Source organism: Plasmodium gallinaceum, assembly GCF_900005855.1.
Source record: "Plasmodium gallinaceum strain 8A genome assembly, contig: PGAL8A_v1_65, whole genome shotgun sequence".
Taxonomy (NCBI): Eukaryota; Apicomplexa; class Aconoidasida; order Haemosporida; family Plasmodiidae; genus Plasmodium; species Plasmodium gallinaceum.
This window is the reverse complement of record NW_021628225.1, coordinates 1384254-1385113: the sequence shown is the minus strand read 5'-3', so window position 1 is coordinate 1385113 and position 860 is coordinate 1384254. Positions and strand designations below refer to the sequence as shown.

Here is an 860-nt window from a genome sequence, read left to right as displayed (position 1 = left end):
ATGGGAAAAGAAAAAACACATATTAATTTAGTTGTTATTGGCCATGTCGATAGTGGAAAATCAACTACCACAGGTCACATTATTTACAAATTGGGAGGTATAGATAGAAGAACTATTGAAAAATTTGAAAAGGAATCAGCTGAAATGGGTAAAGGTAGTTTCAAATATGCATGGGTTTTAGATAAACTTAAAGCAGAAAGAGAAAGAGGTATTACTATAGATATTGCCTTATGGAAATTTGAAACTCCAAGGTATTATTTCACTGTTATTGATGCACCAGGTCACAAAGATTTTATCAAAAATATGATTACTGGTACATCTCAGGCTGATGTTGCTTTGTTAATAGTACCAGCTGAAGTTGGTGGATTTGAAGGTGCATTCTCTAAGGAAGGTCAAACAAAGGAACATGCTTTATTAGCCTTTACATTAGGTGTTAAGCAAATTGTTGTAGGTGTTAATAAAATGGATACAGTTAAATATTCAGAAGAGAGATATGAAGAAATTAAAAAAGAAGTTAGAGATTATTTAAAAAAAGTTGGATATGCAGCAGATAAAGTTGATTTTATTCCAATATCCGGTTTCGAAGGTGATAATTTAATTGAAAAATCAGATAAAACACCATGGTATAAGGGAAGAACATTAATTGAAGCTTTAGATACTATGGAACCACCAAAGAGACCATTTGATAAACCATTAAGAATTCCACTTCAAGGTGTTTACAAGATTGGAGGTATAGGTACAGTACCTGTAGGTCGTGTTGAAACAGGTATATTAAAAGCTGGAATGGTTTTGAATTTTGCTCCATCAGCAGTTGTTTCTGAGTGTAAATCAGTTGAAATGCACAAAGAAGTTTTAGAAGA

General features: G+C 32.4%; 1 protein-coding gene across 1 annotated transcript; it reads left to right on the top strand.

Annotated features, from left to right (window-relative positions):
- Positions 1-859, top strand: PGAL8A_00163400 (elongation factor 1-alpha, putative; the record flags this gene model as incomplete). Its single annotated transcript, XM_028675190.1, has 1 exon — positions 1-859. A coding segment is annotated over one exon (859 nt), but the record flags the coding sequence as incomplete, so codon positions are not given.
- Between the last annotated feature and the right edge of the window lies 1 nt (position 860).